Raw genomic sequence first — 14089 nt, forward strand, 5'->3', positions numbered from 1 at the left:
CCTTTGAGGCCCACTTTCTTTACTGAGCCCAGATGGCTCCTTCCGGTTGAATCAGTCTAGGCCTGAGCTGTTCATAAGTCATCTTGCTTGCGTCAGTTTTCTTCTCCAAATAGCCACAAGCTTTCAAGGCAGCAGCGCTACCTCAAGTCGTGGTGCTTTCTATGGCGCTCCGCACAGCGCCAGGCAAACCAGTGCTCCAGAGTGGTAACTCTAAGAAAAAAGCATGACACACGCTTTCACCGATCTCTTCCTTCCTTTCAGCCCCTAGCTCCTTTCGTGTGTGGTAATGCATTGCCAACAGAAAGGGGAGAATGAAAACAAGGTGAACTGCTGACCAGTTAAACAGCTAAATAACAACTCAAATTAGAACTCCATCTGCTTCATTTCTGTTACCTTTACCACAGAATGTTACAGGTCAGTCCCGTGCTTTCCTGACAAGAGTAAAACTCTGATCATGGAGGAGAAAAGCATGTGGGATGAATCCTCTGTGGGGAAGAATATTTTAGAACCTAATCCATAAGGTCTAATTATCATAAGGTCAACTGGGACTCAAAATTACCTTGTTATGTATAATATGCTTTTTAATTATGCTCATTATTATAACACTTATTCATTAAATTGGATTTTAATAGATAATTTAACAGATACAAGGCAATTTCTTAAAATTATCTTCCAGAGAGAGTTTAGATATGCTCAAGCTTTAAGTCACCTTAGGCTCCGACACTTTTAAGGTAACAAGGGAATTATATACCACAAATACGAAATAATTCCTTCAATAATGGGATGGGAAGTTTGCCAGAAAGATCTGCAACCTTATCTATAACTAGTGTTAGTGTTATTACCCTCCTTGGCCTCTCGTACAGAGAATAATCTCTACGAGGAACTAGGTCACAGATTTTGCTCCTATGAGCACTTAAATACTACAGAAATTCAGAGTCATCGCTCCCTTTGTCAAGTTGTTTAAAAGTGGCTGAAAGCACAAGATAGAGGCAGAAATTCTAGGCTTTGGAGAAAAAAAAAATACCTTTCCCCAAATTTTCATTTAACTTGACTATTAAGAATGTTATTTATAAAAAGAAATTGTAACAAAACATTACATAGACTGTAGAAGAAAAGTAGACCTTCAGATTTCATTGGTATCTTCATTGCCCATACTCAGGGAGCAAAAGGGGAGGCTGAGTACAGGGCCTGGACATTTACATAGCTTCCAGCCGGAGGCAGAAATGAAATGCTAACAGGAGGGTTCATGTTACCTTACTAGTTATATAAAAATTCAGGGATCTCACTAAGCTTCAGTTTCTCTTTTACTAAAAGAAACATTTGCTCCCTGAAGTAATATATATCTGACTAATAATCGAGCTCCATGCTGTAAACCAAGCAGCAGCACTTTGTGTTAAAAGAAATTCACTGTAAGACCATCTGAAAAATAAAGACTCCTGCTCTCCCTCTCTGCTCTCCTCGAACGAGAAACCACCTCACGCTGGCCTTAATACATACACAACGTTCCTTCCAGAACATGACCAACGGGACGTACACTTAATGTCCCCGAACCCAGAATTCTTTAGATCTTCGCTCACCTCATAAGCATTAGGTATCTTTGCATGACATAAAAGGTCCTTTTAGAGAAAAGAAGAAATTAGACACAGAAAAGCTACTTGAAATGCCCAGGATAACCTGACAGAGGGCCTGAAGCTATAAGCAGATTCCAGCCTCCCAAATTTCCTTTTTTCTTTTCAAGCTCCAAGGCCGTGATGGTTCACTAATTATGAGAAAGATTTCTGAACAGGGCTGCAGTGGGTAAATTAGCATTTCACTGGGGTTTGAGAATTACATGTCTCTTTAGTCATAAAAATGTTCCAAAAAGAGCATGAAATGATATAAATATGAAGTATAAAAAGGTGACTTCAAAAAGCAAAATAAAACAAAGAGCTTTCATCATTGCTGCTGAATCTGCAACAATGTTACTCAACAGTCAAAATATATCTAAAGCCAGGAAATATAAATAAAGGTAAAGTCCATTTTATAGACTCTCTGGAAAAACAAAATAAAACACTGATTTGGGACGTTCCACACTTTAACTTTAGGAGTCTGTGGAAATTAAACTCTAACAAAGTAGGCATCCAGCTCTGAAACATTCCACTCGGGGAAAGTGCGTGCCATGAATTCTCCTCACCTCGGACAGAAGAAAGTCCAAACAACTGAATCTCGGCAGAGTTCGATGCAAAGAACAAGTACAAACACATGGCTTGGAGCCACTGGAGAGAAAAGCTGGTCCTATGCAAAATGTTTATTCAACATTCAACAATACCTCGATAGAAGGATGTTGCAATTCTGAGCTCTCCGACCATCAATCACCGAAAGTTCTTTGACTTTAAGTTTGGAACTCAGTGTGTCATCAATGGCATCTGCTTCTTTCTATAAAGAGCACGAAAGAAATCCATCAAAGTCAAACAGGGACATTCCGACTTCAGACACACACTTTTCCTTTATATTTTCTGTTGACACACACACACACGCACACACACAGAGGCAAAGCTGAGATGGTGAGGGAGGGAGTGGAAGGCGGTGGTGGAATTGAAACGAAGGGCTAAAATCTAGTTGACAAAGGGAAATAATAAGAAACGCTGACCACCCACGTTTGAAAAAGCATTTTTGGAAGAACAAAGTGCATCTAAGTTGAAGATGCTAAGCGTGCATAAATTATCAGTGAGTGGTGCCCTCTTTTTGTCTCCCAAATCCCTATGAACAGCAGACAGAAGAACTGTCACTATGAATCAAGCTCAGCTGAGGCTTGCCATTGCTAGTCCAGCCATTTGCAGGGCCCATTCACTCTGGAGCCATGTGCATCATGAGCACTCAAAAAGCTGAACAATAAATCCTCCCAAACATCCTCATGTGCGACAGGAAGGTCCCAAGCCCAGATGGTACCTTTCATTACCCTGGAGCCTGATGGATAACAGAGGGGGCAATTCAAGGCATTAGTTCAATTACTTGAATTAACAACAAAACACTACTCTACCTCTGTATATAAAGCTGTAAGCAGCGATGGCCAGTCATAATTTATGGTGGAAGAGGCATAAAACAATTATATATAAAATACTGTTTGAGTAAAATACAGACTAACTTGATAAATAGCAAGTTTGATTTTGTTATTTTATTATTATTAGAGGTCAGGATCAACTTTAAATATGGATCATGGCATTTTAAATATGTAAGGAAACCAAAGAGCTCTAACAGTTTGGGTAAAACAAAGACAACAGGGAGTTTATAGTAAGAGGCACTGGGTGATCAAACTTCAATGGTCTCCTGTCGTGTTGAGATTGCAAGCACTCCACTAATTATCAGCTAAGAGTTGAAACCCAGTGTAGAATTACCTAGGCACTGCATTACACTATGTGAGAAAAACAAACAAAAAAAAGGATAACCAAGACATTTTGGGCTTACAGTGAGCCAAGAAGTTATACTAAGCAAGGTTTCGGTAGTTGCTCACTTACCTGCTTGGAGTTACTGTTCACAAAGAAATCCTACAGCCATGGCAGAAGCATGGAAAAGGCAAATCAGATACATGCAGTTCAGAAATTACAGCAACAAATGGGATAAAGTCAAAGCAGTCAAGGAAATCAGTGATACAGGGTAAGAGAGGATTTTTGCCCCAAGGACCAGCAATGAGAGTTGATGAAGATGGAGAGGCTGGCTGAAGATACAACAATGAAGGGCAGAGTATGAAGCATTCTGGGTAAAGGACATGTGCTGTGCACAATTTTCAAAGGTGGCAAATCAAACTTGGAGAAGAAAGGACTTAAAACACCCCAGAAAGACCCAGGTTGGTAAAGGAACACATTCTCTTGCAAAGAGAAATGGGCCCCATTTGTTCAACATGACAATTTTCACTTGAAGCAGAAAAATATCCATCAATTCCATCAACTGGAAAAAACTACCTCTATAGTCATGTCCTACCAGCAATAATGCTTTTTGGGGCGTAGGGGGGCACAGGAACAATCTGTCTTCTTATGTCTTAAGGAAGGATTAAGAAAAGACAAAAGACAAGTTCAGCAACATAGGTCAGTAATATTAACCCTCAGTATCCCTCAAGAGTCCCAACAATGCCTGGCAGTGCTATGGATAGGTGTGAGGAAAAAGAACATGCAATTAAGAGACAATAAGTGATTCATGTTGTGTGCCGCCATTGGCGGCCCTGTCCCAACTGCCTCAGGGCAGTTCAAGCATACAAGGTTGGAGGCCTCTTCCTGAAATACTCCAGGCAAGACTTGGGAGTGAAGGAGAGAAGGAGGAAGAAGTAACTGACAGAATAAGAGAAAGTTACAGCCTTCTTTACATATTTTTGCCATGCTGGAATGAAGAAATTCAGTGTGCAAAACACACTCCAGCTCTCAGGCCAACCGCTTCAAGATCGGCAGTTGCTCAGCGGATTCCTTAAGGCCTCACTGGCCCTGGCAGCACTGCCAAGGCCAATTTTACACAGATGAGCTGTTTCACATCATTCTTCCAGTGGGAAACAAAAAGTGTCCTTCTTTTGCTCTGCCCACACAAGGAGGGATTGCTTTTCTAGAATGGCATTTAAAAATAAGTTGATAATGTTCAACTTACTGAGAACTTTCTTCTTCTCTGATGTCACCGTTTTCTTTTGCCCCAGTTGGAACGGCTAGGTTCTCTACTCCCAAACTCTTAGGACACTTTCCCTGTAAAAGTAGCCTCTCCTTTCAAGGGCCAAAAGAATTATGGCAAAGTGAACTCCATGAGGTCATCTTATCCTACTTTTCTCTCTTATTAAGACAAGTTTCTGGTTGAATTTAGATCCAGCTCTTTCTGTCTGGCCTTCAAAGAAGAAACTTCTGCAAAGCTCTCTAGCCAACTTATTCTCTGTAAGTTTGTACCATCAGAAAATTAAGACTTCTGACCTTGACAGTAGTGGGCTACGGAATCAGGCAACTATCATTAATTAGGTATGAGGCTTGCAGATCAGCCTTACTATCTGCCAAGTGGAATTAACAACTGGATTATTAAACATGGTAATTCATGTAAAAAAGCACTGTGCACAGTACCTCACACATATGTATGAGCTCAATACTTGGAAGCTATCATACAGTTATCTTTCAAGCTGATGATCAAGTCCATCTTTTTTCTATTGTTCTTTTTAACTGAGTTGAAGAACAGCTGGTTAAGACCTTCCACTTGTTACCAGCAGTAGCAGTAAGTGTGACTGTTAATAGCCAGGTAATGTATCTTATCTTTGCAGAGGTGATGTGAGGAATGCCATGGGACAGTGCAGTTAACTGTTAGCCTTAAGGTTTACCTTCTTTAAGAGTTCTTTCACCACATTTAAAATAAAATCACAAAGCTTATTAGATGGGCGTGTTAAAAATAATGATGCGTCCAGGCCTCTTTCAAATAAGTTAACAATTTTTTTGAAACATTATATAAGTCACTAATTGGCTCGGGCCAGACACCATAGGATCACCTAACAGGAGGTTTGATTTTTCCAGATGATTTTTGGTGTAGGGCTTTGAGAAATAAAAGTTGGGACTTAAATTTTTAGGAACCAATGCTGATAACTTCCTAGGGATAAGGTTCCGCAATGACATAATGATGCAACACTTTATAGATAATAATAATCCTTACTTAGATGTTTCTTAATCTTTTTGAGATTACATTATTAGCATCCCTTTGCAAATTTGACAAGAGCTAGGGATCCTTCTCCAGAAAAACGCATACCATTGATATAAATGCATAATATTAAATTTTTTAAAAATTTTATTCATTTTTGAGAGACAGAGCATGAGTGGCAGAGAAGCAGAGGGAGAAGGGGAGACACAGAATCTGAGGCAGGCTCCAGGCTCTGAACTGTCAGCACAGAGCCCATTGCGATGCTCAAATCCATGAACTGTGAGATCATGCATGACCTGAGCTGAAGTCAAACACTTAGCTGACTGAGGCCCCAGGTGCCCCTGAATGCATAATAGTTATATAAAACCCTGTCTCTAATTAACTCTTACACGGAGTCAATTACAGAACCTCTACCTTATACTTCGGTCTCAGAAAAACCATTATTCATAATTTTCTCTTCGGCCTTCATGTGCCATGGTGAAGTGCCAATATTATTGAAATAAATATCCTAAATCATAATTTCTCAACATGAAAACTAGATCAACAGAATATTGAAAATGTGAAAAGAATAAGAAAGAAAAATTCTTGGACCATTTATTAAAAAAAAAATCATGATAACATGGAATGTTCCAAATGGGAGCCCAAGAATGACTTCTAGATTACATTATTAGCACAAAGAGGTCAGCTTCTGGAACTTGGGGTTAGAGTTAGCCTTTGTTCCCTAAATCAGCGTGGAGAGGTTTTCGAATGTTCTACCATATGCTGATAATAGGGCCTGTAAAGAAGGGGTGCCCTCACGCAAAGAACTGGGAGAAGGGATGGAGATATGAGCTGTAAATTCATTGCTATAAAGATATGACTCCCTTTAGGTAAACGTAAAATTCATCTACCTCTATCCAACTGCATGGATAGGGAGAATGAATTTTTAACATCTTAAGGTGAAAATTTCCCACAAAACCAAAATGAATATTGTTTAAGTGTATCTGAAATAGTACTACTATGCAATGCACATGATGTGTGTGGTTGGCCTGGAAATCATGCATAATGTAGTTTCAATGAGGAAGAAAGGTTCTAAGATTCAAGAAATTGACTTTCAAATGAACTTCTGGAATGTAAGCTGGGGAATAACTGCACACTATTAAATTCCATTTCACATGGCACATAAGCTTACATAATCAGCCCTGCACACCTTTGATATCCACACTGGAAGAAAAAAATCCTGAATAGAAACAGTCTTGTTGTTAAAAATGGGAGTTACAGAAAATCCTTTACAAAGCCTGACCTTCATAATGAATGAAACCGTGGCGTAAGAACAAAGTGAAACTGAGAATTTATGCCATTTGCGACCTGACTGTGCCTCTGTTCAGAAACTGAATATACACTAAGCTATATTTCTATATCTATGAGATAGGACTAATACCTCATAGAGCTGGTGTGAGGATTAAATTAAAAAGTAAGTGCAAGAGTGCCTTAAGAACCAAGTTTTACAGTTGATGAGACTGTATATCGTACTAAGCACCAAAAATGTAATGGATACTTAATATTATCAATTTTTAGTCAATACAGAGTGTCTTCCTCTTTGCTTTTATACTGTAAGTTGCATCATAAGCCCATGCAACCATTTAATACATTTGCATCCTTGGAAGTATTTCATATACAAAGCAGACAATATAAATATGTTTATCTTGCATATGTGTACATATTTATATAAAATCTCTCCTAAATATCATTAATCAGTGTTCATCTAAAGTATACTAATCTCATGCCTGAGGTTTTGTTCAAAAATCTTACTCTGTATAGTGTTCTTATCACATGCACACAGGTAATGGTATTCGTGTTTGCCTCTCTGAGAAACTGACTTGTTCAAACAATTGGCTGAAGTTCAGGAAGTTTGACCAGGGTTTTATATCTGGAGGGATAGAGGAGATACTATAGGAAAAAAACAGGTTCCAAATATTCACTGGAGAGTGGAAAGGAGAGCAGTTCAAGTGCGATGATAATTATACAGTGTATTGCCAAGATTAAAATGAAACTACACAGGTCTTTGACATTGCCATTAGATAAGGAGATAAGGGACACTCAGTGACAAGCACCCATTTCCTATATTCTGTCCTACAAATTCCTGCGGGAATGTCTGCATCTTTAGTTTTCTTTCTTTTTTTTTGGCTCTCAACATTCAATAAACCCAATAAAATGGCTCAAATTACCTTTATTTGGGAAATTTATCTATGGTTTTAAAAACTCATCTCAAATCCATGCACCAAAGGGGAAACCTACATCAATCACACTGAGCCAAATGTGTTGAAATCTTTTTCCAGAAAGTGCTATTGAAAATGTCACAAACGAATCTACTTACCAGTCTCCTTAGTGTTAAGTACAACTGAAATGTTCCGGCCTACACTGACTGGAATGACTACTGATTACTTAAACAGTGGGCGGTTGCTAGGAGACAATTACCCAATCGCTAGGCTTTCTGCAGCTCTGTTTCCCAGAGCTCTTGAGAACTGTCCACATATTTGTCCCAGAGCATTTTGGCAGCATCCTTCCGCACCTTCTGCTGAAAGCCAGTTAATTATGAGTCTTGTAAACTTGGGTCTTTTAACCACCTGCCTTCATAATAAATGCAACTCACACGCTCAGGCTTGAATAGCATCATTTGGAATAACTGCTGTTTTCCCTTTCTTTAATTTACTTTTCTAAGCTCCCAAACCTTCACCTTAGGCAACCAGAATGGACCAGAATTAGTAACTGAAACTGAAGTGGGAAATCAACTGGATGTGTAATGAGGTCAGAAGATCACTGAATCTACCAGGAAATTTGCTAAAATGTCCTACGACTTCAGGTCAAGGCCCAGAGAACACCTTCCTGGGCCAGCAAAAGAGAGACAGAGAGAGGAGGTTCAGTGCAGCCAATCAGGAATGAGTCTGGTCCAACCACCTGCCATATGAGGGCCCTAAACATACCCTTTGTCTGTCCCTTGAAAGATAAAGTTTCTTGCTTTCTACTGGATGTATCTTATCTTTTTCCCTTCATTTCCTTTATTTTGTGGGTTCAGCACCGCGCAAGTTTCCTTCATACTTATGGAGGGTCCCCAGCTGAGGGCTCCTGTTATGTGGTCACGCCACCATGGCAGACAATGACCAGCATTTTTGCACTTCACTCTAATAGCATAGAATGCCTTGCAGAGCAACGTTCCCTCTTAGTGAACATATTCTGGCTAAGAGACATACTACTTTCTCAGTAGTTTCAGATGCATCAAAGGCTTTAAAATAAAAACCTGTCAGCTTTGGCTCCTCCCCAGCCTCAGTCCATCTTCTCCCTCGATGGCGGGCAGTTCTGTTGAGACACTCTTTCTTGGGAACCTATGCCAGCCTAAGGAAACTAGGAAGTCTGCAGCTGGTCTGAGGATGCTCCACCCCAGACAGGATTCATTCAGGAGTTAAAGAGCTCCCAGGAAAGGCAGATGCCTGGCCTCCATGTGTTCCTAGTAAGATGCACTCTGCTCTCTCCATCATCTCTCTCAGCCATCCTGAAGAATCTCCCATTCCAGGACACGATGTTTCCCTTCCTGGGTCTCTGACTGTCTGTTTGGGACCCTTGTTGTGACCTCTTCTGGTCCACCCTTAGGAGGATCTCCTAAGACGCCCTCCCAAGAGGGAGAGGTACCATCAGCTGTGACCAGAGCGCATGGCATAAAGCTGATGGCCCGGCCACATCAACCTGGATAGCAAGCAAGCACTAAATCCCACGTTCCCACTAGCATCACAAGAGTTTGGCTCCTGTTTGAGAAGCTTCTCTTGTCCTTTTCTATCAGTGCCATCCTCCAAATTGCTCAGCCTTCCCAGCCCCGCTTCTGAGTCTATCATGTTTGTGACATCCAGTAAAAACTTCAAAGGTTCTGGCTAGCTGCCAAATCATAGTTATTTACAAACCCTTGTAAGTCTAAGGGTTCCACCTATTTCAGAAAGCGGTTCACTTCTGGTAATAACCACTGGACATACAGATTTTTAGAAGTTCGATAAACTAAACTGGCTTGAGAACCAAACCCTGTGACACTTACAAGTTAGGGAGCTCTCCTGCTAGTATTTGCTCCTGGTGACCCGTCTGGACTGAGCACAAGAGATATTAATATGCAAAACTCCTTCCACCAATGCAGATAAGGTCTTGGACACACACCAGGGTATGAAGTTAACAGGCAGCTTCAACACGTTCACATACATACACTGACAGGCACTGAGACACACACGTGAACACAGGCCCACCATGCTGCTTTGCAGGAACAGAGCAGGGTAGGCCAGACAGCCTGGAGCCAAGATGCCCATCCCTCATGGGGTGGCACACAGCCCAGGGACCATGCACAAGGACAGGACTTCCTTTTTTTTTTTTTTTTTTTTTTTTTTGGCATCTGGAGAGCACCCGGTGTTACCTGCTGCCTTTGGTAGGCAGAGAATGTTCTCTCCAGGTCTTCCAGGTCTAGAATTTTGAAGACTTTCGTATCATCAATTTCGGTCCATACTGTTCCTTCAAGTTTGTTCTGCAAACGTCAAGTGAATAAGTACTAGAGTTTATGGTTATATACAAAAAAGAACAGACGTTGTTATTTATTTATTTATTTTTTTTTTTTTAAGTGCTGCCATCCTCAATTTTTCATCCCACCAGATGCTCTAAGTGGTCTGGCTTCAAACAACATGTCATTTATTTCCGCTTTATCACTTAAGTATCTGAGTTAGTGAGAACCCGAGTCCATACTAGAAAATGAAATCATTTAACAGTCAGGGCTGTTTCCCTTTTCAGTGACAACGCAGTGAGCTGCTAATGTTATCCATTAGAGGGAAAATCAGAACAAATGACTTACCTCAGGCAGCTTAGACCAGTTGAAGGATTTCAGAGCATTTGTGGGCTGAGGAATGTTTTTCTTCTTGAGTGCCAGACCCAGTGGAGCACCAGGAGGTGGCATGATCCCCCCTAAGGGAGGAGGCCCTGGGGGAGGAGGAGGGCCGCCTGGAGGAAGGGGAGGAGGCGGAGGAGGAAGCATTCCACCTGGTAGGGGTGGGGGTGGTGGAGGGGGAAGGAGGGACCCTGGGACAGAGGAAGGAAAGGGCCCCCCTGGGGCTCCAGGGGAGGGTCCACCTGGGACTGAAGCACAGACAGCTCTCTGAAAGAGTAAAAATAGGAAAAGAGAGGTCAGTGGAAGAAGTAAATTCACAGGATGATTCTGAGAGTCTGAAACTTTGTCTAAAACATATGTTATAGAGAAAGTCACATTTCTGAGAAGATGGGTTTAAAGGGGCAGTAAATCAAATGGACTTTAGGGTCTTCATGGACTTACTGAGTCAGCCCTTTGTATGTAGCACATTAGTGCTTGTCTGTATAGCACTCAAGTACCTCTCATTTCTTATAGCATCAGTTTGGTTTTCATGAGATCAATTTTCATTTTAAGAAGTTGATGTGGAGGTGCCTGGGTGGCTCAGCTGGTTATGCGTCTAACTTTGGATTTCGGCTCAGGTCAGGATCTCACAGTTGGTGAGTTAGAGCCCCACATTGGGAACTACGCTGACAGCACGGAGCTTCTTGGGATTCTCTCTCCTCCCTTCTCTTAAAATAAATAAATAAAACTTAAAGGAAAAAAAAGCTAATGTGATCTCCTTTGCTTTATTAGAGGACCTGCGTTTAAATACGCACACCTCCAAGCCCCCTTTGCTGCCTAACCTACCTCTGTGACAGCAGACAGGGTACATCTTAAAACCACTACGATAAATCACAAGGATTCATCCTCCCGGGCAGAAGCTGTCTGCCTTAAGTAGAGGGGCTCCAGGGAAGATGAGGCCCAGCAGCTGCCCAGAAACAGAAGACCCAGCCGCGGCGCCGGCCCTCACCCTGCTAAGCTCGTGGAGCTGTGCTGTGAGATCTGCCACCTGCTGCTTGACTTGCTTATGCTCGCTGGTCTCCTTTTCGAGCTTCTCTTTCATTTTATTTAAGGTCTGCATCATCTCCTCCTTCTCTTGGGTCTTGGCATCACATTCGCGCTCTTTCTTTTCCAGTTTCTGTTGCAACTCATTGTGCTCTACACAGGAAAACAATGGGACGTGAAAACGGGATTCTTCAAAGCCGAAGCGTCTTTCTCTAAACAGAAAACTGGCTGAGGACACTTGTGAGGCTCTTTATTAGGTAAATATTATTCCTCTCCTCCATCAAAGGGAGCGGCCTGTGGACTCAGTGGTGTTTGTGCTTGGAGGGGTCTCCAGGTGAAACAACGTTTTGGTGCACTACATTTTGTAAAGAAGAGACGCTAAAGTCACAGTCCTAAGGATGGAACACAAGTGTGAGCACCTATTTGTGGAGGATAATGGTGCCTGTTTGGTATTTAAGTCAGGATCCTGTCATAAAAATGGTCCTATAGTCACACTAAGGAAAATGAACATTAAAAGGGCTTCTTTTCACAAATTAGAAAGGAGAACCAGAGAAGCCACTGTTTGTTAGCCAGGTTGCTGGCTCGCGTCCAACCAGCAGAGGGCTGAGAGGGAGATCTTGCTCTGCAGGGATATGCTGATGCCAGACGGCGTCTGTCCTGACAGAGTCCTCTCCCGCATTCTCCTCTCAGAAGGCTGAGACTTGGACTTGAAGTATCTTATGCTTCTGGCAAATAGTCCTTAAAACTTGTGAAAGCAAGTGCTATCATCTCAGCATGAAAGACCCTAAGGGCAGAGCATGAGGATCACCATAATATGGGGAGAAAAATATTAGCTCTCAGCTGCAGTTTTACTAACTTCCCAATCCTGTATAATGGAACAAGGCATCCAATTTAGCTCAATGCTTATTTACATTGTCAATATGCCTGCTGATTCCAGCCCTCACAGGAGTGAGGAGCTTTGGGAAAGAGGAGTAATGAAGTTGAGGCTGCAGATTTTTATTGCAAATAGTTGGCCCCAATTCCTACTCTTTTTATAAAGTAAACCCATTACAGATAAAACCCACTGGGGCTGAGCTATGCAGAATTGGTCTCTATTTCTGAATCTGATAACACATTTCAATTCTTGCTTTCTCCGTCTCTTACTTTCTCTCTTATGAGTTTGCAGAGGAGGGTTCATGCCACTGACAGCCTTTGAATTTTACCAGCCTCGATGTTAAGATGACCAATAAGCCACTTCTACTACTCCGTGAATGAATGCATCCCTGACTTCTTCGGAGATGCATCTAAAACCACCTCCCCATCTCCCATTTTCCTTCTTCTGTCTCCACGTCACTCCTCTTTCACAATTGTAAGACTTAAATCTTATGATTGGTCTCAAGCTTTGACAAATCTGACTGTGCCTCAGAACCACCTCAGAGATTTCAACATTTCAGGAGCCCCAGCCCCTATTCCAGGGAGTCTCTTCGATGGGTCAGGGAAAGGGCTTAGGTGTGTGTTTTCAAAGAGGATTCTGATGTAATGCCTGGTTTGGGAAGCTGCAGCCTAAAGGATTCTCCCTACAAAGGTGTTCATTTACCATCCATTTGCTAAGATTTTATTGAGCACTTACTACTGAGTATGCCATAGTAAGAGACTTCTCCACTTTTCGGGTCATGGCTTCCACCCCGAGCCATCATCGTGTGCCCTCTTTAATACAGCCTTGCTACTTGAAGATGACAGAAAATAATGAATTTATCTGCAGTATCTCCCTCTTTTACACTCTACCTGTGACCTCATGTTAAACCATCCCGTTCCACCCACTGACCTTGGCCCTTATTTCTTGTACCACCTCAGCCGCCTAAATCTACTATAGTCCCTATCATTTACTGTGTAATCAATATGGCCCTGTGTTAAAGTCCTTATATCTATTTTGTCATTTAATCTTTCCAACAACCCTGTGAGTTAGATGTAATCTTCAGCTTACAGAGGAGGGTGGAGAAGAGCAGTCTGTGTGCCTACGCACGCAGTCAGTGAGGAACAGAGCTGAGACGTAGACCCAGAGCCCAGCACAGTGCCTGACACGTATGGTCATTCAACAAGCATCCACTGAATGACTGGTTGAATGACTCCAAAGCTTTGGTCCTGTGTGCTGTCCTCCACTTGCATTCCCGAATCCCCATGCTCTATGGTTTGCCCCTAAAGTATCATCTAACCATTTTCTCTTTGGCATCCTCTCTCTTCACCCCAACCTTTGGCTAGTGTTTCTGTTCTTTCTATAGCAGCTTCTGGAATCTATTTATAAAAAGGTATGGGGCAACCTCACTTGTGTGAGAGCAATCTGAATTCATAGGAGGAACTGGTAAGATAAGTGTACTGCATGTTTGTTATTTTCTGCTACCAGTGGTGGCCTTGCTTTTCTGCTCCATGGAAAAGGACGAATGTGATGAGGGAAAAGGAAATGCTTTGGCATCTCCTGGACCCTCTTTTCAATGCACTAAATATCGAGGGTGAGTGCTATTGTGTTTCACTGGCTGTGAGTAAGTAAGTTGGACAAGGAAAAGGAAGTCTGTTAAC

At 41.8% G+C, this 14089-nt stretch overlaps 1 protein-coding gene across 2 annotated transcripts in view; it reads right to left on the bottom strand.

Annotated features, from left to right (window-relative positions):
• Positions 1-14089, bottom strand: part of DAAM1 (dishevelled associated activator of morphogenesis 1) — a 175782-nt gene that overhangs the window by 29290 nt on the left and 132403 nt on the right. Inside the window, exons 13-17 of one of the 2 annotated variants that reach the window (XM_029951669.1) lie at positions 11502-11689; positions 10481-10780; positions 10052-10159; positions 3495-3524; positions 2309-2415 (exon numbers count right to left, since the gene is read on the bottom strand). In XM_029951669.1, the coding sequence (XP_029807529.1) occupies positions 2309-2415; positions 3495-3524; positions 10052-10159; positions 10481-10780; positions 11502-11689 (733 nt within the window). The remainder of the gene's footprint in view (positions 1-2308; positions 2416-3494; positions 3525-10051; positions 10160-10480; positions 10781-11501; positions 11690-14089) is intronic. The other variant, XM_029951671.1, reaches the window with a different exon arrangement.

The sequence above is a fragment of the Suricata suricatta genome, chromosome 9, assembly GCF_006229205.1.
Source record: "Suricata suricatta isolate VVHF042 chromosome 9, meerkat_22Aug2017_6uvM2_HiC, whole genome shotgun sequence".
Lineage (NCBI taxonomy): Eukaryota > Metazoa > Chordata > Mammalia > Carnivora > Herpestidae > Suricata > Suricata suricatta.